The 27,245-nt window shown below is 34.3% G+C and overlaps 1 protein-coding gene and 1 long non-coding RNA gene across 2 annotated transcripts in view; one reads left to right on the top strand and one right to left on the bottom strand.

The window, feature by feature from the left end:
* LOC126874310 (icarapin-like) overlaps positions 1 to 27,119 on the bottom strand; it is a 54,782-nt gene extending 27,663 nt beyond the window's left edge. Inside the window, exon 1 of the mRNA XM_050636190.1 lies at positions 26,882 to 27,119. Within this exon, the coding sequence (XP_050492147.1) occupies positions 26,882 to 26,948 (67 nt within the window). The 5' untranslated portion in view covers positions 26,949 to 27,119. The remainder of the gene's footprint in view (positions 1 to 26,881) is intronic.
* On the top strand, positions 19,005 to 26,947 carry LOC126874331 (uncharacterized). The gene is made up of 2 exons (XR_007692721.1): positions 19,005 to 19,823; positions 19,904 to 26,947. It is a non-coding gene; the product is annotated as an uncharacterized LOC126874331 (long non-coding RNA).
* Positions 27,120 to 27,245: the final 126 nt, after the last annotated feature.

The following is a 27,245-nucleotide window of genomic DNA, read 5'->3' as shown; positions in this document are numbered from 1 at the left end:
CCCTTTTTTTCTCCGTTTCTCTCTTTTTTCTTCTTCTCCTCTGCCCTCCTTCGCCTTCCTTTCCTTCGCTCTTTCTCAAGTGACATTAGGCAGGTTTAATGCGATGCCTGCAAAAAGGGAAACAGGGTGTAGAGGTACAGCGAGTAGGTGCCGAGTGCCATTGACTGCAGAATAAAATAGATGGTGGTATTTCCAGCATGGCTCAGCCTTGGCAAAATTCCATTTCTTTTCCATGAGGTACGCGCCCTGAGCAAGAACTGATATTTCCCCTCTCTTTGTTCTTTTCCGTTTTCATTTTTCTTTTTGTTCAATTTCTTCAGTTATTTTTCTGCCTTTTCATTCCCTTTCCCTCCTTGCCAAAAAGGGCATCGATATATCTCTGAGCACTGATATATCGTACCGAACTGTCCTTCGAATCGAGATGCAGGAAGAGATAAAAAGATGTATAATTTTCGTTTGGTATGTTGTATTTAGTGGATCGCATAATGTTCGTAAGCTTTTTTACGCGACGTGTTTTTACATTCGGATGGAATCTTCGTTTTCAGTAATCATGTGGCGTGTCAAAAAGTATATTACGTTTGTGTTTCGGAATCCTGGTAGTTTATGGTCTACTACACTGTGCCGGATCCTATGCATTTGAATCATCGAATTTATGATTTCATGATCAGTTTTAGATCCCCTGAGCAAGCAGTTTTGAGTTCTACGATTTTAGATTGGTCTATACCGCTTCTAACACTTTAGAACTGGACTTGGACGTGTTCCACGAATCTGGTATCTTGGAGTTCGCGGTCCCGAGTCTTTGAGGTGGTTCACAGTGGTTCGTGTATTCAGGATTGTGGTACAAAGCGTGCCTTACAGTCTTACCTTGGTTAGAACTGCTCCTTTATCTCGCAATGGACGGAATATAACCGCAGATATATACACACGTATATACTTCTGTTTACTAGATAAGTTGTTACGATACGGAGAAGTGATGCATACGATATTTAATTGCAATTGCTTTTGGTTTGTAATATTATAAAAGTTTTCTAATTACATAAAGTACTGAACACTAGTGCTTGGTTAAAAAAAAAAAAAAAAAAAAAGAAACAGAAATAAGAGTTATTCCGTTGAGAAACATTTTCGATAAAGGTGTTTCACTACAAGCAGTCAATTTCGATTCGACGATACGACAGAATATAGATAATTTTTATGGTATTTATCGAGGTTCATTATGATTCGTTATGATTCGCTATATTTCACCATGTTTCGTCATATTATTTATGGTTCACTATGTATATCCTAACCACTATAACGTACTATTATCTAAAACAGTTAAAAAATTAACAAAGTTCGATTTTATTATGAGTTTCACAACTGGAATAATTTACTTCAACCAAAGACTGAACATAAGCTTAATTAGGAATTGGCTTATCAATATGAACGTGGACTGACTGCCCTTGCATCCTGAGTAATTATAGTAATTATAGGCAAAGGATCGATGTGTAGCTTGCAATATATAACCGATACACATATGTGTATACGGCAACGACACAGCTTCTCAATGACAGCGTCCTAGGCTAACATTAGGATGAATCTCTTAGTGTATATACTAGCTGAATAGCTATAACCATTGACACAACCACTTGAATTAATAGCCGGCAATTAAGCGGATGATAATGCTTGCCTTCCCGTATATACGAACCTACCACCTATACACGACCTTCGATAGTGTCGATAGAAAGACAAGTCTGATACTTATTTCCTTCGTCGATTCCTTGTCCAGTGGATTTATGGATTGTCTTAACTTAGAAAAGCCCGTTTCGTGGATTTTTGATGAAAGAAAAAGATTGATCCAGCACGTAAAGAAGAAAAATTTATGTGATATATAACAAGGCTGGTCATTAGGACAAATTCGATTTAGTGATACTGGCTGATACTTCATAATACTTGATGACATTTCGTGATACTTTTTCATTAATTTCAAACACGAAATAGTCAGATCTAATTTAGTTGAAGAAAGCTAATAGACAATGATTAATTTCCAGCTTAGATTGTAGAAAGTACATTAGTTTAGATTTCTTAATTTATTAGCATGAAGCGAGAGAATATTATCGTTCCACAAGGGTTAAACTATTTTTGTTTTGAGTTTAAGCCTGCATTTCTTGTTGAATTGTTTGGAAAAAGTTAAAAATTAATATCGAACATGTTTCCTTATACGTATACTAGATATTCTATTATACCTTTATTCATTTGTTTTATATTTGTTATATACTATTAACAATAATAGCTTATGTTTTCACTTTTTCTTCTTATTTTTATTTGCTTTACAGTCTTCACCAAGCATCCTTCTGATACATATCTCTTAAACGCTCTTCTTATCAAACTGTATAACTATTAACATAGCTATTAATCCACCTATTGTCCATCAACCTAACTGTACTATTTAAACTCTTATTGCTTAGCTCTTATCTGATTATTTAGTATTAGCTATTAGAGCTAACTATTTAACCGATTATGATTCTTTATCTAACTCCTAAAATACCTTCTTAATCTTTCCTCCCTTTTCCTTTCCAGTTCTCTTAATCAGTCCAAAGTCTCTTCTTTTCCTTTCTCGTTAACTATCTCCTGTATATTCATTTCTTCTCGCCAGTTTTCCGTACTCTATTAACATGTGCTTTAAATCTCCAATTTCGTCATTACAGAATTCGCATAGTTTCTTCTCATTCCCTTCCTAATATCTATTTCATCTTTCCAACGACCCGCATATCATTCGCCTTCATCCTTTGCCTCTGTTATATCATATATTATTAATTATGGAATCATATTTTCAGAAAGTATTTTTATTTTTATAATATAATTAAATTCATAACATATGAAATATTTTTCTTGTCAGATATATCAAGCTAAATTATGTCACAATCTATTCCTTCATCATTCCGATGATATTATATCCCTGGCTCGCTTTTAAAACGTAAGTAAATGTGAATGTTTAGGAATTAGTAGAAAAATCGTCAAATTATCACCGTCTTACCCGATTTATTACGCGATATGGGTGTGCATGCAGGAAACGTACACGTGCGCGCACCGATATTCCCATTAAATTTATACTGCAGTGTATCAAGTCGTCGCAATTGCCAACTGCAGGAAATCACAGAGTGCAACGAACGGCGCAGAGAAGGTTTTATGGAAATCGATGCGAATATATAATGATTACGAGTGGACCTTGCGTTATTCTAAGTACCTTGCGTTCTCTCTTTTATCACTTTATCGCGAGCTTTATCGGGCCAAGACGTATTCAAGTTGTGACGTTCGCTTGGCGATTGAAGAGTTCAAGATTTATCTGCCACTTCTACGAATCATCATTTATAACATTTTTTCGGCACATCTGCTTTCTACATACATACTTTCCACGTTACAGTAACTAAATTAAATTAATATGTTTTGAACGCAATGGGTGTGGATAAATGTTTTAACATTTCTTCAGGATATCTATATATCCTGGCTTGAAAATAGCCTGCAGTTGGCTTGAATAAAGTTTGCACGCGTTTAGCGGCGAGAGGCGGTAATCAGATAGACCGAATATTTAGGAGAATGAAAATGTAGCAAAGCTTATTCGTAATTATGTTGTGATGGGGTAGCATCGATGTTGAGACGTTTCTCTAGTAAAATTGTACACTTATTGAAGAATCGAAAGGAAATATTCTTCTTAAGTGAATTTTATTTGTTGCAGTTTCAGCTATGAGGTTTTTATTTAGAAGAAACGATTTTTTTAATTTGTTTTACGTATGATGATTTAGTATATGCATAGCGTAAATAACTTGTCTCAAATATACTTTTGAATTGAATCAGTGTAAACTCGTAAATTGCTTTCAACGAGGCGTAAATAAAAATTCAAAAATGCAACGTCGCCCTGTATCTGTAATTTTTTATTAAGAATTCGAGTATTTCGATAACTAGCAGAAATTTGTTCTTCGTAATTAATTGCAACAATCATCGTTAACAATATGATTTTGATAACTACGTGAAACACATAATTCGCATTTATTCAAATTTGACGTGCAAAGAGATGTAAATCTGATTCCGAAACCACATATTTTTCAATGATTCAAATGTTCCAAACCTTCGAACTTTCATATCTGTTAAATGTTTAAATTTTCAGACCATTGTATAATCTCCAATTTTCGTGAACAAAGTTCCAGGCTATTATTCAAATAAGTTAAATCCAAAAGATGGTGTACGATTTAAATATGTGTTTAATTCTTTTAAAAAATTCGTTGAGAGTTCGAGGCAACGCGGCTACCAGCGAAACACAAGATTTCAATTATCTCATTGACTTTCGTACTCGGAAAGGGAAACTTAACTCGGAAGCGAGTTAATCTGAATGAAACTCAACATTTAAAGTGCGATGTGCTGTTGCGGTGTCCCCAAAAGGAGTATTTAGATACCTCGTGTTTCGAAGTCTGTGTGAAATGTCGCAGGATTCGAGCGCATCGTTCCCTACTAAAAGTCTATAAGCGTAATTGTTTCTCATGCAATGAAACGACAAACTATAACAATAAATAATAAAATAATTTGGCTTCGTTAGAATCCTCTACCGCCAAACTACAAGCAAATTGTAAAGGAATGAATCAATTTCTTGCCGAAATATGGAATTCGTGGTAAAGTAATGTTAATTTTATCATGTTAGGATAAACAATTTCAAATAATTTGCACGTTATTATGTTAATTTAGATGTTAATAATTTTAATTTAATAAATTTGTTAAATAAATAATTTACACGTATTCATAATAATTTCAGATTATAACATATTTTTCAATTTTTACGAAATTAATTAAATGGGAAAAAACATAGGTTCGTTCATTGAAAGTCAGAAGCATTTCTTTAATAAAAACCGGCATTTTTCTATGAAAAATTGGATTGGGTAACTTCTTTCTTATCCTAACTTTTAATTGAGAATTTAATATTTATTAAACACTTAGAAGGTAGCAAAAAGTACTGACAAAGAATTTCATGAAATTTACTAATTAAAATATTTACAGTTCTTAAGGATCTATGGATCGTAGATAATAATTCGTATTTTATTCTAATTTAACTCGATAAACAAATTACGCGTTATTAATTATTTTTACGACGAAGTCGACGAGAACTTTTGTTTTTAACGGGTTTAAAAGATTACAAAATGGCAAAACAGAAGTACAAAAAAAGATAATAGACATTGGACTTTAACTGATATATATAACACCAGAGCCTTTAAGAAAAATTATGCTAAGATATGCGACTGACCGACGAATGAATACGCAATGAACGAGTATTTGAGATCAAAGACAACAGAACAGCTTTCTTGGCATGCTGGAAGAAACAAGTTTTCCGTAATCGTGTGTGATTCATAGCACACATGACCTACGTGTGTAAATCTCGTCCAGTGACATTTACCAACCACCTAGAACCTTGGTTGGCTTTCTGACCATATTGCATTCTGCTCGTTCCACGATCACTTTTTCAAATACGTGCGATGATCATCTATAACTATTCTATGTATATTCTGGTATTTTTATATTTTATATTATTTGAGTTTCATATTTTATGTTTCTGTTTTGTATGCTACTGAAATTTAAGTTAAGCTACTAAAGTTTAAGAAGAGTTGTACATGCAAGTGGTAAAGACACAGAGAATAAGGAATATAAATTGTAGGTTTTAAGTCTAAATGTTAAGCACGAGAGACGTTAAGCTTGCTGGTTGGAAAAATAAAACATAAATGAAACTGGTAGTAAGAAAATTAGAAGCAAATGAAATAAATAAAAATAAAACAATATATTCGTTCTAGTTTTCTTAGTTCGATTATTTACACATTTTTCAAATTAGAGAGTATCTTCTTATCTTCCTAACTGCTTGATAAAAAGTTTGTTACATGCAGAATGTAAAATTGCAACTAGAACGTTACTAGAATCATAATGAGATATTAGCCGTATTTTTGCAACGTGACAATACAATTATATTTTTGCCCTCGAAACAAATTACATTAATTTATATTTGAAAGCAATATGTAGAATTTTTGTTTGAGAAATTTAAAAATTGTTGAGTATTAATTTCGTTATAATTGAATCATTCGAAAGCTGGTTGATCAACAGCAGTTCTGGAAACTTTCTGCATTTTAACATCAGAAGCAGAAGTTACATGAGCAACATTGAATTCTTTAGGAACGACTAGCCTCGATAGGGTTGGCTTGACTTCCGTATAATTACGTTGAAAAGGTATGTTTTTTACTAGAGGAAGAAGGCTTAAATTAGTCTCTCTCTTTTTACGAAGTAACAAATATCATGTTCGCGTGTTAGTTTACATTTTATAAGAAGAAAAATGAAACTGTCGGTTGATTTTAAATTGAAAGGTACAAAACAGTTACAAATGAATGAATTTGCAATTCTGTATTATGGCCGTAATGGTGTAGGTACTTAAGTGATCCGATTTTTAAATATTCATGAGCTTCTCTAAGAATTCATAAACTCTGCGTGATACCTTGGACACACAAATAAACTTTGCTCTCAAAAGTGGAAACGTTATTTGCGTTCACGGTTTCACTGGCTACGAGATTTAATTTTCTTATCTCGTCTTTGAAAATAACTCTGAATGGAGTAATTCGATTATGGACACAAGCTTGTTTAAATGACACAAATTTCCAGATTACATTTAGAATTAACTTAACCAGTTTTTAGGCGTAATAAATCTTTTTCTTTCAAATTAAATGATAACAAGTATCATTCGAAATCAACGTAAGTAAAAATTTTCATAAACTTCTTCTTTTATCGTGTTATTCTTCATAGATCGATGCATAGATCGTTCTGTCATTGAATTGCGATTAACGATTACTTTTATATTTAGGATGTTTTTCAGCATCGAGTAACCGCTTCGACGATGGACATGAAAATGATAAGAAAAAGTTTGTATAAAGATATACCCTCTTTGACTTTGTTTACGAGTTATAGCGAGCTTTATATTGGAATAATTCTATTGAAAAATGGAAGTAATTGAACTAATCTCATCTACCTATTTATAAACAGAATTTCTAATAGAATATCTAACGAACAATACCCGGAGAAGTGGAGAACAGGCATTAAGACGTCTCCAATCTTGTGTTCAAGCGTGATGCAAGATTATTTTGAACGCCTCTTGTGGAGCTACACAGATACTGCTTGTTGAGATGAAACTCGCTGTAATTTGAAAACAAGGTTAAATAGGTCATACCTTTATAGTGTTATATAAACCTTTTTTATTGTTTTCATGTGCAGAACCTACCGCCGAAGCAGTTCCCTGATATCACGTATAATACAAAAATATAACTTGAAATGAAATATTTAGCGTGACATAAATTTTTCACAACAAAGTTCTGTCAAATCTCAAATAACTTGAACATATTTGAAAAGAAACATTAATTGAAAATCAAATACAAGAAATAAATTGGTCAGTAATAAAATTTCTGACTCTCAATCAGATTACTTGGAATATTAGCGAACTCCATAGACGCCAATAAGTCTGCAACGACGCACCATTCAATCTGTCTAATTCGATCAGTCTCAATCATTCTCATAAATTAACTCGATCATCAACCGAGGAATGACAAATACTTGTTGACAATAGATACACAGAAAACCACCACCGGCCGTGAACAGATAACCGAAAAGAGATTATATCGCTGCTAGAAACAAACCTAGGGTGGGTTTAACGGGAAAGAAATGTGAAATCTTGACGAGTTAAGTGGTTGAATCATTTTCATCCCGACGTTGCGCCCGTTCTACAGCGAAGTTCTATTTTCTACCACGATAGGCGAACGATACGGGTTGACAAGCCGGCGGGAGAAGGAGAAAAAAAAGAGGAGGAGAAAGAGAGAAAGGTGGAGAGGTAAAGGCGAGGTAAAAACGGTGCCGACAATACGTTCCGGCATTATGAAACTTGAAATCGAAATAACGCGAGCGAGTACATGTACAACGAGTACGGGCTTAATGCCAAAGACGTAATAACTCGCAAGTAGTCGCGTGTAACGTAACGTTTAGACGCGGTGGGGTTGCGACTCTTTATGCTCGAAGGCTCGTTAATTAGGCGAAAAGACGCGACCGTACGCGAAATTACCTCGCGTTTATGCGTTTCAGGGAGCGGAACAGGTGGCACGACGAGGATGGTGCAAGGATCTTAGGGAAATTGGGGAAATTGAAAGTTATGCCACGGCTAGAAACTACTACGACCAGGTATAAACGATATTTGCATTTTAGTTCGGTATGCTGAACATGAAGTGGACCGCGCTGGACCTTAACCATACGCAACTGGTCTCGGAGAGAAGTTTGAATTTTTATTTCGTTAGTAGAATTCAGTAGAGAATTTTAGAGGCGAGCGTGTTTCAGTGTCTTAATTGTAAGGGATCTCCGCGTGTCTACGTTATTAAATTAGTTATTAAACTTTTTATGGTTCTTACGATACAACCATTTAATAAATAAAATGTTCAAATATATATAATTTCAGATATACTATATATCTGTGATAAAAACCGGTTCCTATTTTTACAATTACTAAAAGCATGCAAGTGCTTTTAGCAAAATTAATACTGAATTCGACAGAAGTGGAAATACGATTACATATATGTAATTACATACCGAGTTATTCTGATTATATAACCTGTAAGTATATATATTTGACTTGAAAAATTAGTACAGAATAAAAATATTTTTTATTGATTTATTTTCACTTATTTTGAATCAACGCGTCACATTCATTTTTTAAAGATACAGCTAATCCGATCTAGATAGATTATTTGCATATTATGGATTACCAATGTTCAATCTACCAATTAATTCAACAGCTTTTATCTTGGAAGTCTATAATGAGTTTTCGAATGATTACAATATTATAATAATAAGCAATAAGTATGTAAAACGCAGATACGCTGAAACTGAAGTTTCTATAAATAATAACCTAAACAAAATCATTTTCTATCGAGTTTGCTTCATCTTTCTTGTATTTTTAATACTTTGGGATTCGTGTATAATAATCTTCAACGTTTAGACTGAACTTACAACAATTACAATTACGCACACATATAGTATACCATTCGATATTAGCCACTTGATTATTGTCACTTACAATATTCTTCGACAAACATCCATTTCTTTTGCAGTTTCTAAATAAAATCTAATTACGAAACTAGGCAATTGAAGAAAAATCCTACTACGGACCGTAGAAAACAATTATCTCGAAATAATGGAAACTGCAGAGAGTATGCGTTACTTTCGTGCGATCGTCACGATGGTCGTTAAACGCGTGCACTGGTATGTATCGCGCATGCAAGGGCTTCATACATATTGCATTTTATCACGGTGACGCGCATAATAAAGAAAGATTATCATAATGAAATTCATTTTCAGTTATGCGTGTTATTAACGTGACGCATGGTAGGAAGTCGTATAGATGTTTCTATCTCGCTCGAAAGGATATACGATTGACCGTGAGAGGACATCTCTCGGGCTCGCTACGCTCGTTACCAATGCCAAGTCACAAGGAAACGCAAGAAGCTTCGCATATATATTATGTATATACGTACTGAGACGCATGCGTGCGTACGGGAGAGACGCATAAAGATTAAAGATACAAACGCATATAGGAGGCAGAGGCATATAAAGGCAGTAAGATACATATTAAGCCACACATAAGCATGCATACGTAAAAGGAGCGCAAAGATATATGTACGCAGTTATAAGATTATTTTTAGCAGAATGTAATTTAGTTACGAATCTATAAATAGGAAGTCTCAAGACCAGTATATCCTTTGTCAGAAGTGTTGCAGAATATTGGTACAATACGGCGAAGTCTATATAAGCATAGATTTAACATTTAAAATTTATTACAATCTATTTGTAAATATTTATACGCGATATAAGAATTAACGTTTACGTACAAAACATTATGAAGTAGTTTTGTTATGTAAGGAGTTCATTACCTACAGTTTGCCTTGTTGTTAAACTATAAATAGATGCCTCAAAGACGATAGAGAGATTTAATTAGTTCCAGTAATAATATTTAAATTCCGTTTAACATTTCGAAACACTGAGTCGTGTCGTATCTGTGTTTATCTATATCCATGAATACTAACTACATCATTATTAGTTTGAGATGTTGTACGAGATCCGCGTTTTATCTCAAACTAATAATAATTAACGTACTGACCTTGAACGACCTTCAACTATAGATCATTGCATTCGTCTTAAAGCTCTCTCTCTCTCTCTCTCTCTCTCTCTCTCTCTCTTAGAAGGTAGATAAACAAATATATTGTTCCGTTAAAAACAAAAAAAAAAAAAAAGAAGAAAGGAAGTTCAGCTTGATATCTCCTCTAACCCTCCACCTAGGAAAAAACTGTTAACGTCAGATTATATCTTCCTCCAAAGCAAGCAAGTTTAATTCGATGCGTCTTTTTCTACCATGAAAAGCAAACGAGTTGTTAGAATAGCCTGTTCCAGATGCCCCACCCCATACAGAGATATCCATCAGAGCGACGGAAAACGCGCGGCATGCATTGGAAAAGAAACGAGTTCATCGCCGATGATTCGCTCCGATCCGCGACGAAGTCCTTCAACGTGTACACTTCCGCCAGACGCCTGTCGATAATTGGAAGTCGTTCCACTTCTTTGCCTCTGCCAACTCTCATCTTGGAATGCGACCGGCTCCGGTATACGTCGACACGTTCCGCGAGGCCTGCACGGCCAACCGTGTCGTAACACACGAAGAAACGGTACAATGAACTTCTTCATGCTCGAATAGAGATACGTTGCTAAGAAGTGTGCCTACGCTACGGTTCTTCGGAGATCGCTGACTCGTAATTAAAGGAACGACGTTGGAAAGGATAAGACGGGGTAACAACGACAAAAATACGAATAAATCGATGGGACAATTTACGAGTGGCGTTACTGCAGGCTACGGAATCAGAGAGGATGAGGGAAAAGGAGGAGGATTTATGGGTGTTGGTACACTTTGCTATGATTAGTTGCGGGTTCCAAGATTTGATTTGAGAAGTTCAATCCCCAAGGATTTATCGGTATCGGTGTATTTATAAAATTTTCGAAATGTTATTAAAAGGATACGCGAGTTGAGAGCGAGATTCAATTCGTTACCATAATTTATAAAGCCGTTATGTGGAAATAAGGTACACTCTGCCATGATTAGTTCCAGTTTACGGTGGAATGTTTAATTCGAGAAGTTGAGTCACACCTGGGATTTATCGATATCGGTGTATTTATAAAATTTTCGAAATGTTATTAAAAGGAAAGACGTAAGCTGATTCAGGATATTCGATTTGCTGTCGTAATTATAAAGCAGTTACGTAGAAATGAAAAGAAAATAACAAACACCGGAAAGATACAGTAAAAATATCAGGCAAGCCGATATCGATTCGATTCGAGGGTCCAAATCCAAAAATAAAAGAATGTATAGATATAATACCGAAAGGAGAAAAGAGAAAGAAAGTAAGGAAACGGGGAACGATACTAAAAAAAAGCTAACTACACCTGGCTCGAAAAATTCCATTTTGAGAATTTTACGAATCGTCGTATCTATAAAATCGTTAAATTACAACCGTAGGAAAATACCGTAAAAGGAAACCAATCGAACAAAAGAAGAACAGAAAGGAAAAGGAAAAAGAAAAATAAGGAAACGAAAGAGAGAAAGAGAGGTAGAATGAAATAGAATCAATTCAATTCGAGCGTATCGATTCGATAATCGGTAAGTATTAATATTAGCTAGCCGCGCGATAGAGACCCCGTTGCGTATCGTATTCCATCCCGATCGGGCCGCGCGTGAATTGAATTTTAAAAATTCACCGTGAATCTGATACGCGATTACGCGCTTCTGTAAGCTAAACCGATCCGCATAACCTGTTAAACGACCGGCACGTCGATTTAATCCGACGCGTGATCCACGTTTAATCGACGCGTTCAATCGTGGTTTTCCGCCCATGAGAACGTATTAGAAATACATGATTAAGAAAACGTGAGTAATAGTTGACTTCCTATTACATATATAGTTTCTAGTTCGATTTTTATACAGGATGTTACAGAAATTGATCTAAGGCAAAGCCGTGTAAGTTTCTAATAAAAAATACAACTTGTTTTCATATTCGTAAAAGATGTCGAATGTGTCTTTTTTCACTTCCATAGATATAAGTAGACTGCGGTTATTTATAGACGTTATTAAAGAACTAGAATTTAAACAGAAAGTTATTTAATATATTAAATGTTACGACGCGTATTTTATTTCAAATATTTTGTATATTTTTCTATTTTATGCGCGTTTTGTGCATTCTTGTCAGACTGATATTTGCGAACAAAAGATCTATGTATTTTTTCAAATATTTCCTCTCGATGTTATATATATATATATTTTTTTTTTCTTATTTTCTATGTTTTAAATCTACTACATTACTTCGTTAGCGATCAGCAGAGTAGAGTCTTTAGTGTCCCTACAAAAAGCAGTCGCATCCAAGTCAGGTGATCGAAGAGGCCATTCTCTTGGACTTTCTCGCCCTATCTATTTCCCACTAGAGATTCGATTTAGATGTTGTGTCACATTAATTGAAAAATGTAGCGGAGGCTCGTCATGCTGAAACCGGGTGTGTATTCTTTTTCCCGATACGACACATCGTCCGAGACTCAAATCGTAATCTCTATTGAACCGAAACTGATAGCACACAGAAATTACAAACATCCCGTAATCGTAGCTCAATTTTCTACCTAACGGTTTAACATTTACAAAACGAGAAAGAAAAGCAAAGTAGAGAGGATAGAAGAAATTACATAGGTATGCACATCATTCGACAAAGTGGCTCGACGAGGATGAGTCAACGTCAATCAGAACGTTTCCTCTGACTTCATTCGCGTCTTCGTGGATTATTAACTGCACGATACATACAGACAACTGCTAATTGTATACTGCTCCACGTTACTGCTCTAAACAACGTTCACGTGAAACGTGATCGTCTAGTTGCCTCTCGAAACGGAATACGCTCTTTCGTCGAGGAATATTCCTTCGAACTCGAATAATGACGTATCATTTTAAATTGATTCAAATTGAGGCCCCTCTTCTTCCATTTCACGTGGAGAGCACTTCCGCGTACGCAGAATCGCATTGATGGTTATTGAAGCGACGCCGCGATACGGGATACGTAGGATCGGAAATCGGGACGAATCGAATCGGTGCATCCAAGAGAAGAAACGATGGAGCAGAAAAGAGATAGATAATAAAGGGACCCGGACTTATGATTGCTTCCAAATGAATTTCCAACTAACCAATTCAATTCCGATTTCCACGTGCGATATGCACTCGACTATTCATAATTACTGGATAGTTAGCGGCCACAGGGGCCGAAGTTTATGGCTTCGCAACTCGCCGCTAATCGGATTGTCTGTCGACTGGCCGAACGAACGCTTCCATAATTCTTTGTACGTAGCGTAAAATCGAAATGGCGATTGCGCGCTCTGCGTATCGAGCCACGTTTTCTCTGTAACTAAAATTTTCCGTAAATAATATCTTCTGTAAAATTTTTTGCGTTTTCCTCTTGGTAACGGGGCGCTTCTTTTTTCTTTCATTAAGCTTGCTCGAACCTGTCTAGAAGGTTTATGTGGCTACGCAAAATTAACTGAATACGGCATTACGTTACACGATTCGTGCAAGTACGTTCGTTTAAACTTGGATATTACGTTTGTTTAAAAATGTACGTGCGTACTCTATAAGACTCTTATATTCAGCGAAAGTAGGTTTTATCGAATGGAAGAAAAATAGGAATAGGTTGCGTTTTCGCAACCTATCGATTAATACAAGTTTCTGCTCATCATATAATGGACAATTTCAAAGGATACGGTTCAAGTTCTGTAATTGAAAATAAAGTGGTAGCGTTTCGTACTATTAATAATGCTTAAGCCTGCTAATGAGGCTGCAAAGTTATAATGATCGACTCTAAGTTTATTTATGGTGACTGTGACTTCTCTTTGCAAATTTCTTTTTCCAAGACACTAGAAAGTATCTGTCTTGAGGGCCTTGGTCTTGATTGTTTGATATTAGTATTAGCATTAGGAGTGTTCATATGTATACTTTTCGAAAATCAAAGGCTGTTAGCGTATTTTATTATCCAACTCCAATAATAATAATATTCTTTCTTTGTTATTTTTAATAATTAATCCTTGAAAGTTGATAGGCTCCGCTATATGTTTTAGTTTTCGAGTTCTAATCAGTACTTGTTTGCAGTTCAGAACGATAATGTTGATATTATATTGTAATCTCGAAATTTGAAATTTGCAAAACGTGGGTATACTTTTAATTTCTATTTTAAACTTTTGAGCATGTCTGGTAAATTATATGCTTTTCAAATTGTAAGTTATGAAACAGCTAAGAGAAGATAATGACGACGACGAGTTGATGTTTGATTTATATAACACAGATTGTAGATATAAATAATGCTTTTAATGAAGATTTCTATTTCGAGCTGATATTTTGATAAATTTACTTTTCTTAATAGAACCGCTTTTACCAAACTGATGACGCAATTGAATATTCCATTATTCGTTGCAAGCATTTTACATATTTTTGTTGATGTTAATGTTTATGTTACTGTTTATGTTAATTATTCCTTTAAAGTTACGTGTCAGAAGGCAACTGAATATTCGAATACTTCAATATGCATTAATCTGTTTGTTCATGATTATATTCAAATGTGACATGTACGAATTGTTTTCATAATAAAGTTCGATAAATATTATTACATTGGATTTTGAGTATTATGGAAGACACGTCATTTGTGACAATTTCGAAAGTGTCGCAATATACTTTGTAAGTTCTGAAGTTAATTAGAACACTCATTATGTATCATAAATACCAATTAATGGCAGATAGAAATTACCTGAGCTATTTCCGTCAGCAAGGTCTTTCTTAGAAGTCTGTTTAACCAATCGTTTTCGCGAACGTGTTATCCTGTCTCGCCTGGCGCGAATCGAAGCGTTAATATGAGAAGTTTCGTGTAAAAAGTTTCACGAAATTATATTACGTTGAAAAGTTTTCACGCCTTATTAAGATCTTGTTAGAGGAAGCAGAACGTTTTAAAGATACTTTCGTCCTTTCTCTCGTACCTTTTTTTCTCGCCACCTCCAAACTCACTATAAAACACGCGATATTCTCGTTTTCGCGAATGTTTAGTACCGTTTTATAACGTTAGTTTCGATGCGTTTCGAAGACACTGTTAAAATACATTAGAAGTCTTGAGTGCAATATGTAAAGAAACAAAATTTATGGTCATTCATTATCATTGAATAATATTGATTCAAAGTAATGCGAAGCTTATTATCAAGTAGTTCTATTATACTTATTTGCCTCTATAAATTTTATTCCATATGAATTTAGAAGTTCAAGACAATTAGTTTTGTTTTCTATCTATTCGATTTTGACGAAAAACTGAGCAATGTACGCAGAAAGCGTTCCTCGTACTGTTATTAATTTTGTAATATTTATGTTTAGTAATGTTTGGCGATATTTACTACGTTTCCTGTTTTCAATAAAAATAATATACATTTCTTTTGTTTATTATCGTATAATATCTCGCGAAACTTACTTCTCTCAACAAAATTTAATTTCCTTCTAATTGCAAGCGTTGTGCGTTCCAACTTTTTTATTTTCTCTTAAATAATACCAGTATATATATGGGTCAGTTATGCACTTCGAAGCTGATAAAACAGAGTTACATCATACGTGGGCGCAATCAAGTTTTTCATCAACGAATACCCGAGATGCAATTATGTTACGTTTTCTCATACAATACAACTTTATTCGCAATGAAATCATAACTGCAACTATAAAATTATTTTTCTGATTTGTTATACTTAACAGGTAGTTAATGATTTTAATATGAAACGCGTAGTTGTCCACTTGTACCCTTCGAGCTTATGTTAAATCCTTTTCTCACTTTTTTTCTCATTCGTCAACTAACAGAGCGAAGACACCATTCCCCTTTTTATTAAAAAGCCCGTGTCATTTATCGAAACTAACATGATAACCATATAATGAAATGTTATTTTTGTTCAATGAGATCTAAATAATATTAACGTTACATCAATAATATAGAATGATTTAACTACGAGAAATTACATTTTATTATATCTAGCAATGATTCTGTTGAAAAGGAAAATTCTTTTAACGTTTGCTTATGATTATCGGTATTTTTATTCAACATCTCTCTAACTTCGATTTGAAAATGAGATTCGATGTACTTCGAATAATTTAACCCTATGTAATTCACTAGCGCCGCTTTAATATAATGTGTAAATTATTATTTTGTTTTGTTTCCACCGATGGAAAATGAAAAAGGGCGTACAAATAATCTTGTGTAAATAAATTCATAAATATTGCACGTAAAGCTTCACTTGTAAAAACGTGCTGAAATTGCTGTTTGCTTGTATCAAAAAATAATAAACGTATAAAGGTTGAACAAGAATGTGTTTCACGGTTACCTGGCAATTGAGTATATTACAAATTGGAGAATCGATTTTAGAGAGCAATATGAACGCATGAGTTTCGTTTAATACGTTGTAGTAATAACTCCCTTTAATACTGTTTAAAATCATTGTACAGAATGAAAATGGACAGTTCACGTTACTGCAATTGTTGTTACAGCAATTAAAAAGTTCTGTTTCGCTTTAAAAAAATTTTCACATAAACGGCAAAATTTTAATTACAGTAAAAATGTTGGCTCGCGTCAGCCGACGAAAATTGGTAATATGATTTCCGTTTAATTATACGTAAATGGAAGTGCACGGGTTCCGTTGATCGCGAACTTTATAGATTAAAATTTAATTTTTAGCTATTTAAAAATTTATACGTTTCCTGTGCGCGTCATCAGGGTATTGAATTATTACATCGTATGGCGTTTCGTGTTGTTCAACTCATCTACCACGGAGAACGCTAATTTACTTCTTATTTCCATAAATCAGCCGCATTGCTTTGAAAAGCACGTTATGAAACCACGTAATCACAAAAATGCGTCCCGTGTACTTCGAGTAATAATATACATTATACATATTTTAAAAAATGTTGTGACCGATAGTGGCATCGCGTTTTTATGTAATGCAATGCTACGTTGAATTTATCAAACGCGTTTTCATGGCGTCAAACCGGCATACAGCCCGAACTGGCACAGTTGGGACATTAAAATCCATTAGCGATATATTAATACATTACATTGCAACGTGTGAAATCCTGTAATTCCAGCCGATGTATTTTATTATTCAATTGTATACGTATCGATATTTTAAATACTTTGAAAAATAATTCATTGAATTACAAATATAGAAAATTCCGATATGATGCATTTAAAAAAACCGTATAAATTTTTTAAATTCTTAATAAATATGCATCCATATTTTTATTTTTACTTTAAAGTAAAAATTAAACTAGAATATTCTAGTCCTTCAATCTTCGATTAATAATAGAACTACCTCCTTTTATCAGCTAACCAATGAGAAACCATACCATGGCCGTCTTTTATAAATTTCTCTAAAAAACAAAAAAAAAAAGAAAAATGATTTGTTTCTACAATAAGTATCCATTTCTGTTATATTGATTTATTTCAATGAATTTAAAGAATTTAAAAAAGTAATATTTATATCATCGCTCTTTTCAACTATTCGATTTATGAATTTGATAACCATGAGTTTTGAACGAATCATACACTCTAAAAGTTTCCTACAACCGTATCATTTTACCACTGATGTACGTATTTATCGATTTTTAAAAAGCGGCAACGCCGATGCGATTGCCTCGGCTTAAATGTAAGTTGCACGTAAGTACGTAGCTCGGAGATGGAACAAAAGTTCAATCCTAACACGTCTTTTCTAGCGATACATCGCAAGTTATCTGGGACACTGAACACGGAGCAGCTCGCAGATGTAAGTATCTCATGTCCTGTTAAGTACAGAGTATTGTCCTCGCGTAGTTTCCGGAATTATAAATCCTCGGCGATGTGTTCAACCTATCGTTCCTTTACTTCCTTTACTTCCAACTTGCATCCTTATTTTTCCATAATATAAAATGAACTTCGTGACACGATACGTGCATACAGATATTACAATAGTAAATCTATCCTTTGTAGATAGAGTCAAGCGCTTGTAAAAAATTCGAAGAACGGTAAAATAGTTATTGAAATATCTAATATTCAATTAATTGGAATATTGTACTATTGAAACGTTCTAATAACCCACTACTCTTTCCAGTATTAACGTATTTGATCGAAGAAAACGTTCATACGATGGAATACATGGGCCAACTACTTAGGATATAGTTTCGAACGATTTCGGTCGAGGATTGCAACGACAACTTCTCGGATTGCACGATAGCAAACAGGATCCTTCCGAAGTGTCAGAAACATTTCAGCCGATCGACTTCGACTAATTTGCTGCAACGATACCGCGTATCGAGTCAACTTCGACTTTTAACCTCGGATGCATATTGCAACGATCCTCCAGGTCATTCACCTGTCTTGGTAAGATATAGCAACGCGTAGTAAAACGTTGAAACGAAGTAGTTTCTTTTGGAGTTTTCAATTAGACTTTAAACAATCTGTAGATTTCCCTAAAAAATTCCTACAATCTACTGTTTCAATTAAAATCGAAAGATCGTGAAAATAAAAATCATGGTAGAAAGGTTAAACTATGAAATAATAAAAGACTGAACTAAAGCAATTGCAGGGAAGACAACTGGAGCTTAGAAAATAAAAAGGCAAATCCAATTATGAAAGACAGTATCCGTTAAACAACCAATTTGTGGGAAACCGACAGAAACTTTTGTCGTTTCCTACATTCGCTACATTTTGTATAAATGTAACAAACGTACTGTTTCCTTGTAGCATTGAATCGAGGACTCAAAGAGACTGGTTTTACATTTCTTGCAATTATTGCCCTTTTCATAATTGGACAGTAATCTAAGCTACAAAGATAGGTCTGCAGAGCGATTGTATCTTATCGCTCTCATCGAGCTGGTACAACTATCGTGCGTCCCGGGAGTTCCCATGATCATAAACTCAATCGCTGATAACGTCACTGATGATCGTGTGCTAAATTGACCCTCCTGGAGAGTCTCGGTGACAGGGCGAACGTGTTAGAGCCCAGCCAAGGGACAGTGGACCCGGTGAACGGATGCGGCGATCATCAGCGGAGAAAAAGCACGCCGACCAGGCAAAGTGACTGGGGGTGTACCCCCTTTTTCATTTAAATTACTCGAAGGCGGTAGTGGTGCGACGCGGCCGGCATACCTAATGGCCGCATATTGTGCGCTGCCACTGCCACTCAAGGCAAACCGAGAACACACTACTGCGTCAACGGCTGGCGGACCTGTTCGCGACAGGAAAATAATACCGAGTTCCTCATAATTCGTGGCTGCTTTTTGTCTATGGATATATAGGTACAGGTGTACGCATGCTCTGGCTGTGTACGAGGTATATGTTACATTATCACGTGAAGATCACGTAATCGTTTATCCAAATGGCAGCGTATATTCTAGTCTACGTGAGTATTCCGTCTCATGGGAACTGATGGTTGGCCTCCTCTTCGATGATCCATGCAAGAGGGACACGTCGTCGAGTGCAGTTGGTCGAGGACATCACAAGAGCTGAACTCGACTGAGAGTTGAATAGAATAGGTGAAGAGTTTAAGTTGATTGAATGGCTGATTTGGATAGACAATGGATCATTCTAGTGGCTTTTACTAGTTGTCAAAGTAAGCTTTCAAGGTGAAGTTTTGTACGAGTTATTTGAAGGATATATTCGTGCTGTTAGGTTTGTATTAAGTTGAAGTTTCGTTCTGATGTCAATACAAGCAACACAGTTCTTATACTTTGATATTTATTTTCTGTTAGCCCTCAACAGCGTAATAAATTACCAATGACTATCGTGGCAGTCGCGTTAAACAAATGTCAAAATCGCAATGAAACCTTGTGATTTTTCACAGCCAATTTTCAGAAATTATTTAGTTGAGTATGGAGTAGATTGAATGAAATAGTTCAGCGCACGCTGATTACAATGGTCAAATTAAAATTCAACGCAACGCGAAGCTTGATCGAGCCCATATTCTTGCTGTTGTACCGTATTTCAACGTGGAAGGTTATTAAGCAGGTAGATAGCGAGCAAAGGTACGTATACAATAAACTGAGCAACTGAGCGTGACATGAAACGGCGCGAGGAAGCGCAAACATCCATTTACGTTCGTAACGGATGCGTAAATACGTGTGCAGAGATAGAGGAATAAGTGGACGTTGAACGTTCCTGACTACGTTCGTTGGCATATAAAAAGAAAGACAATACCTAACCAGTTGGCTCATGCTGGATAAACTAATTAACGATTGAACGATGTCGGAAATAATTAGTCGCGTATCCTATTCGCGATATAATTAAATGCTGGCTAGCGAGGCCTTCACCCCCTTTGTCGCAAATTAATTTGTATATCTGCGCGATTCGCGACAAATAAACTTCGTCCGAGCGGAATTAATTCCAGATAAATGAAAGTATAAATATCAATATTCGGTAGTAAAAAAAAGACAAAAAATATGAAGTTAAATTTAACCCAAATCAAAGTGGTTTAAAAATCCAGAAAAGTTGGCAAAAATTGTGAAATTATTAAATAGAAATCGTCATGCTGTATAGAATGTACTGAGAAATCCTAAAGCTTATGGAAAAACTAAAAATGTGGCAGACCTCGTGTTACACCTGAACGTGACAGACGGGTAATTTTGAGCGTTGCCTCGAATTTTGAGGGGACTGCAAGGTCAATCACCGAAAATTTCTTTGAACAGAGAAAAATGATTGTGCCTATATTGTAATAAGATTCGTACAATTTAACCTTTATTGAAAGACAAATTAAAAGGCAATGACCAAGCATTTTTAAATCTAAAATAATTTTGCAACTGGCTTTATATGAGTATTACTCCGTTTTATATACAGAGCGATCATTACTAATTATGAAAGATGTCTGAAAAATTTAGAAGCATATAAACATGCAAATATAGACACATGACTTTTCAATTAACGCAGATTCGAAAATCTTGATTAAACTATGATTTCATATAATAGAATATAATTTGACTTATAATGCGAAAAGTCGAAAAAAATAAGTCGTAAAAAGTAAATCGAAAAAAATTTTCGATATACTAAATCTAACTTCCCTATCACTAATTTTGTTTCACGGTACAAGTAATTTTACGGTAAAATATTTGTCATGTTATCTTCAAACGTATCGTTGACACAAAGAATAGCCTTTATGGAAGCAAGAATAAAAATGTGATTGGTTGAGTACACACCTTTATCTAATTTAGTCTTCGTCTGTGTTGATTCTAGGATTTGTGCTAACTGGACGTTTCTTACGTACTTTTGCAAGTGCTGTATGATTTTGTATTTCGCAGATCTGTTTTTAAACCATCGCATTAAAGACTCTTTATTTGGAGGTTTACAAAAATTATGAAAATAAAACTTTCGTTTAAAATATTGTAAGTGGTACTGAACAAAATTAAATACAGTATAAATGGAATATAGTATAAGAGTTTTCGAAATGGATATTCTTTGACAAACAACGCAGGCTTCAATTATCTCAGGGTATAATGAAATTAAAGCAGAATATAATATTTTTGAAATGGGTAAAGTACATCAATATACTATGTTATAACCATGAAATATATATAAATTTACGAATGTTTATGATGATATAAAAAGAAATTATAAAATCAGTTTAAATGTAAGCTGTTCTTTATTAATACATAGTGTATGAAATTCTCCAGTCACTTCCGATGAATCATCAAAAAATTATACCTATGATAAGTATGCTAACAATCAGGTGTAATACATATGCATTCCTACAGTTCCAGTTAACTACAATACGACACGGTTTATAAATTACTTTGAATACACTTTAGTTGGTGAATATATGCTTCACAGAGATTTTTATCTGTATGTGTTGAGCAAATTGGAGTTTATCAAAGCCATATTGAAGGCATTGGAACGTTTGGATAAAATCAAAACGATTAAAATTCTTATGGGGTAGTAGTTTCTTACTTATGGCTTGCGAATTTGCGTCCTATGCGTTCAGAAAAAATTAATCAAAAAGACAATCACATGATTTTATCACAAAAATAGATTTAATTTATAAAATAAAAATACGACAGTTAAAAAGTAATATCTTTTGTTAGAATGCAACGACTCCCATTTTACATATAAATATCGTACAAAATCTCGAATCAACTAAAATTACCATCTGCTCGTTTTTTAAATCTAAATTGACCTTAAAAATGGTGCAAAATACTATTTTTTGACAAAAACGTTCATCGTACTCTCTCAGTTTGCATATAAGGTATATGTTTAATAATTTTTAAGCATTAATCATAATTTCAATAGCTTATTATCACGTAGTATTATACCTATTATCGTCCCGTCATTCTTGAAATTATGTTTACTATGATAAGTATGCACTACAGAAACGTGCAATTAATTCATAAATTTTAATGGTAGAGAAAGAAATAGAAACAGGTCAACGAAAGCATACAATAACGATGCTTGTTTCTCTTCAACATGCAACCTATATAGCCCGGCAATTCTCATTTTTCCCCTAGTTTTTCATCAGGACAGATAACAATGCGAGGCATATTTGCGGAATAATGAAGCAACCCGGCACACGGCGCGACAAAATCTTGACTGACAGGAAACTTGGATCAAAACACAACTGGAGTAAACTCCGGTTCGACGGAAATTCATCCGAACAATTATCTTCGGAATGAAATGGCACCAATTAAACGAGTTTCTCCTGTTCTTCCGAGCTTGCAAAAACGACGTCGGTACTAATTAGCAAAGTCCACGCTCCAAGTGAATTTCATACCAGGATCTACGAGTCTTGGATACTCCGCCAACTATTCTGGGCTGTCTTCTACCTCATAAACGATCCAAAGTACTTTCAACAATACCACTCGGCAATTTCTTCCTGCGACAGAATACTCGTTTTTCCCTCTTGGTCATTGGACATGCATCCAGATATTTGGTCAAAGCTAATTTTATCGCATGCCCCTATTTTGCATCCAACATAATTGATCATTTTTCAGAAATATTTATAACGTAAGGAAAATTTTACTTTTTACTTTATACTATTACAAACTATAAAGTTCAATTATCAATTCAATTTTAACTATCTTATCAATTATCTTATCTCACACTATTTTTTACTTATCGTCCTTGTTTCTTTTTCAATATTGCAATTAACATTTTTCAATTTTTTTTCAATTTTCAATTATCGATTGCCTATTGGCATATAATAAATAATTCCCTTCGGGTATAATTAGATATATGGTAAAACTTAATGACGATTATAAAATAAACTATCGATTAACAGTCAGTTTTAATCAATTATTAGTATTATTAAATTAATAACGATAGTTACCGTTATAACAGCCATGTAATTATACTTAGCCTTATACATGTGGGAAAGAAGAACGTAGTAATGAATAAACTGTCGAGACGAACACGAGAACTTAATCAACGCTTTGAATACGTATTACGATGTAATCGGCTTAAAAAGAAACGAGGACTGACGGTTCACGTGCGAAAACGGAGACTGTTTATGTTAATCACTCGTTTTAATCAAGCCTTCAGACTATTTTAATTTTAACTACAAAGTAGTTATTTTTGTTCTTTATTTATCTGTTTGGAGCTCCTATTTATTCACCACCTATGTGAATAAACTCAAAATTTACATTAAAAGTGTTGAGCTTTAGGTTTCTTGCGATCTTTTGTAAGGCACATTGCCTCTGCTTGTTTTTTGACAAATTATTACATTGATTATAATGTCATATTAAATTAAATTAATTATCAAATTGACCCGATGATTGTTGTAGGTATGCATAATAAGTGATCAGTTAAATAATTTGATTTTTGAGTTTGAGTTGTTTATTATTTCTAAATTGATAAGGTGAAAATATTACTCGTATTTTAAAGAGAAAAGTAAATTATTATACTAGATTATGTGAACTATATATTAAAGATCAGTGACGATATGGTGAAAGAACAATGCTATATTTGAGAAATTACTTAAAGGATTGTATATTTTTTGAAACACTTTAATTTGGCTGAAATGCAAACGTGAACGTGAAAGTGAAAACAGCACTTCTCAATCATGTCACTTTCAATGACAATTTTGGAAGATATTCTTGGAAGAACGTTTCCGAGGCTACGAGGTCTTTTGAATCAGTTGGAAAAATCATAATATGTATCTGAAACCATCGAATCTCTCAGAACATTGAAAAGACAGGAATAGTCAGGAACGTTAGATAAACTTTAAAATCAATACTACATACTTCAAATTCTTCAAGCTTTGAATTTGAAAAGTTTACTCGGAGCCTAATCATTAAAACTTATACATTTTTATTCTAGAGTTTAAACTTTCATTAGTATTTATCATAAACAAATTCTTATTACATTATTCTTTTAAATGGTTTCACGAAATATTTTTCAAGCTAATGTTGTAAGCAATGCGTTTAAATAAACAATTATCTGTTTATTAATTATTAGTATAATTTACCTCATCTCCTACAATTGTTTGCCACCTTCCTATTTTATTTTATATCCATTTTTCATAAAGTATTTATCGTGCCAAAATCCATTATTTTAAGTTCATCTCTCACAAAAACTACATTACTTATATTGTAACATGATACAATAACCTGTATTACAAAATAATCCAAAATATTATACGTAAACGAGTCTACGTTGATTACAAGTTATCGACATTTAAGTAGGTAATACTTTACCTGCCATAATACTTTAACTATCATATTCTCTTTATTTCCTAATATTCAAAAAATGATTTCACGTTATAAAAAAGCAATAAAATTATGTGACTAATATCGTGGAAAGCTTCGTTGAGGCAATTTGAATTGCAACGTATTTAAGAGAATGACGCAACATTAGGCAAGATTTAAAACGTACAAGTTTAAATTTATACGTCATATTAAGGCACGAATTGTACTATAAAAGAAATAAAATAAACATATATGCCAATTGGCAATATTCCTGGCGCATTTTCTACCAACGAGAACAAGGAGAAAACGATTATTTGGGTGTACGACAATACTGCATACAACTTTTCGTATAAAACTGCGTAACAACGGCAGGCCGACGCAGCTCTTGATTTGCGAAGTTTTATAGCAAGATGGCACTATTCCGGCAGGAAAATGCCCACTATGAGAAAAGTTAAGTCCATTTAGAAATATGTACGCGCTTACATAATCCGGAAACGAGAGATTTATAGACTTAAAGCGAGAGAATTCACGAGATTTTCTTTACTAATGAGTCTATCTTTCGCTAATGTATACATATAGTCTATTGATATATTCAGTGTATATTACTACTATTTATACATATACATATGTACTGCCGATCGTAAGTACTAGGATATCTATTAATATCTAGCATGAATTGAATGCTTTTCACTGTCACTAATTTCTGTATATTTTATTATAAATCTGTTATTCCATTTGCATTATATGCATCTGATAATAAAATACTAAATAAAGCGAAATTTTTTAGTTTTCCAATAAATATCATAAATAAGTATGAGAAGTTTTCCGAGAACGAAAGATTTATAGATATAAATTAAAACGAAAAATATTCGCGAGATTTTACGAATGAATCTATCTTCCCTTAATGTTGCATTCGATTTATATTACTATTATCTATGTATGGTATTCTCTAACCTCCGGAAAGATCAATCTTTATTACTATTACTAACTCTTTATTACTAATTCTACATCGTACTAAGTATTAGCCAAACGTTCCGAGAAGTTTCGAATGTCTTGTATCAGATAAATATCGAATATCGTGTGTGTCATTGATAGTAAGAAGAACAATGTTTTGATTCGATCAGCTTGTTTGATATTCTTTGACGAAACCGATCTATGTCGATCGAACATTTGTTTTGAATGTCTCGAGTCGGCGCGATAGTTATGATGAGTCACACACGATAACCGAATCGGTTTATTCCCTGAACTATTTTTAGTAAATATTTCAAGTCGTCTATTTGTCACGAATATATGCAAGTAGGTATGTAGATACATATGTATTTACATTATAGAATATAAAGTTGGCATCTATTATCTTAATAACGTTTAATTTAAAGCTTCTAATACTTTAACATTAAAGCTATCGATAACTAAAAAAATATAGAGCCTATACTAAACAAATCTAAATGGAAGTATTATAAAAAATATACATATAATACAAAAAGAAAGACAAACTTTCCCAACCCACAAATCCGATAGTTGTAGTATTAACGATTGAAAAAAGAAAATATAATCTAACAGTTGAACGTTTTATACATGTACAACAAACAAGCTGCGATTAACGAATGAGCACTAACTTTTCGAACACCCTATACCTTTGTCTATACGTTTCGCCCCCGCACGTAATACTCGGTGTACGCATGCTCCTTTCGCTCATAACAGCATTTATTCAGCTGTTACGCGCAAGATCACGAATATGACCTTAGCAATTGCCAAGGAATTCTATCGAGCGCGACTCTTTATTCACTTGTCCATTCCCCTCGGAAAATTATTCAGTTGTTCGAGAACAACGAATTGAAAAACTCGATTCGTTGTAGGGTCGACAGAAACTAATTTCGAAGGTAATCCCGAAAGACAAACAACGATAACGACGGAGCGTCGAACGTGACCGGATCCATCTGTCGGCATAATTAGTCTCGGGCAAATTGTCCCTTCGTACGTCACTCGTGTCGAATTTTTATGTTACAGACGAAAAAGTCGGGGCTTTTTCGTTTGTTTGCCGTAACCACAAAACTGTGTACTCACCGGGGAAGCTGTGCGTATATGCGACGAAACACGCTGCGACGAGTAGAACTTCAGCAAAGGTTTTCATTTTTGTTTTGTCTTTTCGTTTTCCTGTCGCGCTGGTTTAGAAAAGCCACTAGCGGTAAGTTTCTGCAACGATGATTCGATTAGTACTGACGCGTTCGGCTTCTTGCGAACGATTGTCACACAACTCGCGAGGGGATCAAGGTCACTCACAGAACCAGCTCACTGAAACTCGCTGACGCTTTGCACTACGACTTTTGTCTCGCGCCACTCTATATGTGATCGTTCGCCTGCTGCTCGACCAATCATCATGCACCTCGCCGTAATCACGTGAACCATTGGTCACGTGATTGTACGGCGC

The sequence above is a fragment of the Bombus huntii genome, chromosome 2 (genome assembly GCF_024542735.1).
Source record: "Bombus huntii isolate Logan2020A chromosome 2, iyBomHunt1.1, whole genome shotgun sequence".
Taxonomy (NCBI): domain Eukaryota; kingdom Metazoa; phylum Arthropoda; class Insecta; order Hymenoptera; family Apidae; genus Bombus; species Bombus huntii.
This window is presented reverse-complemented; position numbering and strand designations above follow the sequence as displayed.